We start from the raw sequence: 3,673 nt of genomic DNA on the forward strand, positions 1-3,673 counted from the left end.
TTATCCTCCTTTTTTTGAAAATATTTTGCATGATATAAAATTAGCTTTTAAAAAAAATATATCTCCAAAACTAACTATGGATGGGACAGGAGGTACCTACCTTCTATTCAACAGTAAAAAGAAGGTATGTTCTGTTTTTAAGCCATTAGATGAAGAAGCATTTGCTCCATTTAACCCTAGAGGATATGAAGGGAAGATGTATCAGGAAGGGTTTAGATCTGGAGTACTATCTGGAGAAGGAGCCAGTAGAGAAATAGCTGCATACATACTAGATAACAACTACAATAATTTTAGTAGCGTCCCTTGTACTATCATGGTGGAAGCTTGTAACCCACATTTTAATAATAAAAGCAAGCTGAAATATGTAGACCATGAAAATAATCTCAAATGGAAATGTGGGTCTTTACAAGAATTTGTAGATTCTAGAGAGAGTGTGGGGAATTACGATTATAAACAATTCAGCATTAGGGATATTCATAAGATTGCAATTTTGGACATACGGGTTATGAACTTGGATAGGAATGATGGCAATATTTTGGTGTCCCCTTTGAAGAGCCTAAAGGATTCGTGCAACCAGTTTCTTTATCGGAATAACCGCAGCCTGGGCACGAGTAACGAGGACATCCTCAAGCGGATCGTCACCATTGATAAGAAGCCATCCAGGTGGGCGGGGCGCCTCCATTTGGAGCGGCCATTTGGAGCGGCCATTTGGAGTGACCATATGGAGTGACCATATGGAGTGACCATTTGGAGTGACCATTTGGAGTGACCATTTGGAGTGCCCATTTGGAGTGTCCATTTGGAGCGTCCATTTGGAGCGTCTATTTGGAGCGTCCATTTGGAGCTTCTATTTGGCGCTCCCCATTGCCGCGCCTGCCTCTTTCCCCCCGCAGGTACAGCCTCATCCCCATAGACCACGGACTCATCATGCCGCACATAATGGACGTCGCGGAGATTGACTTGGTTTGGTTCGACTGGCCCCAGACGAAGGTGAGCACAGGGCGACATGCAGGGCTGCCCGCTTTGTCACAACCTGTTACGCGGGTGCGTGGGGGTCAGCCGCGTGGGGGTCAGCCACGTGGGGGTCAGAAGCGTGGGGGCGCAGGCGATTGCTTGGAATGACCCGTGTTTCCTCATGACGCCTGTTCACCACACCGATTCACCACGCTGCGTAAATGCGAAGCTTGACAACGCGGCGTAACTGAGAAGCTTGACAACGCGGCGTAACTGAGAAGCTTGACATCGCCGCGTAACTGAGAAGCTTGACATCTCCGCGTAACTGCTTAGCTTGATATCGCCGCGTGACATCGCCGCGTAACATGACCCACCCACCTCGCCGCCTATCTTGCTAGGTCCCCTTCGACGACGAGGAGCTGGAGGTCATCTTCACGTTCGACCCGGACAAGGACGCGGAGAAAATCCGTAACAAGCTCCTCATCCGGGAGGACTGCATACGGACCATGCGCGTGTGCACGCGGCTGTTGCAGATCGGAGCCCGGATGCACCTGAATTTGCATGAAATTGCCAAAATCAGCACGAGAAAGAGCATCGACGAGGAGTCCGTGCTGGAGCACCTCGTGCGGGACTCCATCGTGCAGGTGGGAGAGTCGCAACTGTGTAGCGGTTGTGCAGCGATTGTGCAGCGGTTGTGCAGCGATTGTGCAGCGGTTGTGCAGCTGTTATCTATCACTTCTGCACCGATTATGTACCGCTTCTGCACCGATTATCTATCACTTCTGCACCGATTATGTACCGCTTCTGCACCGATTATCTATCACTTCTGCACCGATAAGGGGGTGATTACCTCGTGGTGCCGAACCCCCCCTATCCCATTCCATCGGTGATTCTCCCCCCATTTTATTCCCCCTGATAGGCTTACCAAATGATGGATTACACCTCCCTTATGAGTACCAACCGGCTGGGCCACATCCTGGACCTGGCGGAAATCAAAATTAACAAAAAAAAAAAAAACAGCAAAATGAAGACGATCGAGAATATCGACGAAGCATTGAAAGGAGCAAACGACACAACTGACACAAAGAAAATAGAAAAAGAGACCTGTCACTTTAGTCCCGTATCGAAGGATAAATGCAAGTCGTTGGACTACAGCTATGGGGAGTCCCTACCCAGTAGGCACACCTTCCAAGGTGTAAAAGGAATAGAAACTGCAGAGGATAAACTATGTGGGAGCAGCTCCAAGGGGAAGGAAGGAAAAACCCCCCATGAGAGTCGTGACAGATCGGAAGAGACTTTAAAGTATGGAACCTTTTGCGGGTCATCAGTACAGCCTCCGGGCACCTCTACAGGGAAGGATGAAGACCTACGGAGGGATGAAAAAGTGCAGATCGTTTGCGAGAGTGTATCTCGTGCACCCGATGTGATTCCACGGGAAGAGGCAAAAGGAAGCCTAAGTAACGAGTTCGAAGCTATGGAGAGGAAAGAAGAAAAGAGTGCCTACGATAGCTTGTACAGGAGGAGGACTCCTGATGTGGATCTTAATGTAGGAAGTGAACAGAATGAGCAAAATAAAACATCGACCAATTCGTTGAGCAACAGGAGTGAGTATACGCTGGTGACTGCGAGCTCCAGTTCGTGCATTGACGAGAAGGGGGGGAGTAATTCCTGCAGTGGGGAGTCCCCCAAGGGGAGTGTGCATGGCGGGGGGGGAAGCACGCCACGCAGCGGTGGAGCGAGTGGGAAGCGTGACGATAAGGGTGACGAGAAAGGTGGTGGAAAAAGTGATGAGAAACGTGATGAGAAACGTGATGAGAAACGTGACGACAAACAGGACAGCCAACTGGGCAGCCAACCGGACGATCGCGCGCGAGTACACAGCGCGAGCGACCAAGACGCGAGGGTGAAAATAAAAAAGAAGAAAAAGAAGAAAAAAAAAAAAAAGTATTACGACAAGGATGACAACAAGCCAGGTGATGAAAAAAAGGAAGAGGAGGAGGAGAAGAAGGAAGGAAAGGAATTGCCGAGTGACAGGCCGGACGATGTGCCTGAAGAAGCACAGAATGAGACAGCCAAGGGGGATTTGCTGAAAAGCGGCGCGGAAGACGATACGGACGACGATGACGACGATGACGACGATGATGATGACGATGACGACGATGACGACGATGACGATGACGAAAACGACGAAGAAAACGACGTGCCGTTTAAAAAACCCACAGGAACTATCAAAAGGATAACGGAGAGCAGCGGGACGGCGTACCGCAGCATGGAGATGAATAAGGTTAATTCAGTCTGGGTGATAAGAGACAAAAATAATAAAATTATAAGCGTCAAATGGGAGAACAAAATATTTGAGAAGCTTTTCTTCGAGACGTTTGAAAATTATGTCAAAAGGTACATTAACGATTATCACCCGGAGTGGAAACAGTATCCTTACAATGGGTCTCAGATCAGCGGTATCAAGCATGGCTACCTGAAGAGCATAAAGTGAGGGGCGCCCCCGACGCGGTGGGTAGCGGCCCAGCCATTACAGAAGCACCTATTTGATGAACCCTAAACTGCCCACTTCGATTTCCCCCCATTTGGTCAACCCTAAACCGTCCACATCGATTTCCCCCCATTCGATTGTAAACATCGCCTTGTAAAAATGAATTACCTCAAAAAAGGAAGAAAAGAAAAGAAAAAAAAAAAAGCAATTTTTGCTTCATTTTACCCC

At 48.5% G+C, this 3,673-nt stretch overlaps 1 protein-coding gene across 1 annotated transcript; it reads left to right on the forward strand.

Moving 5' to 3' along the window:
- Nucleotides 1-76: 76 nt before the first annotated feature.
- Nucleotides 77-3,448, forward strand: PCYB_083820 (phosphatidylinositol 3- and 4-kinase; the record flags this gene model as incomplete). The annotated part of the gene is made up of 4 exons (XM_004222120.1): nucleotides 77-663; nucleotides 894-990; nucleotides 1,353-1,598; nucleotides 1,874-3,448. The coding sequence occupies 4 exons, from the start codon at nucleotides 77-79 to the stop codon at nucleotides 3,446-3,448; spliced, it is 2,505 nt and encodes an 834-aa protein (XP_004222168.1).
- Nucleotides 3,449-3,673: the final 225 nt, after the last annotated feature.

Source organism: Plasmodium cynomolgi, chromosome 8 (assembly GCF_000321355.1).
Source record: "Plasmodium cynomolgi strain B DNA, chromosome 8, whole genome shotgun sequence".
Taxonomy (NCBI): Eukaryota; Apicomplexa; class Aconoidasida; order Haemosporida; family Plasmodiidae; genus Plasmodium; species Plasmodium cynomolgi.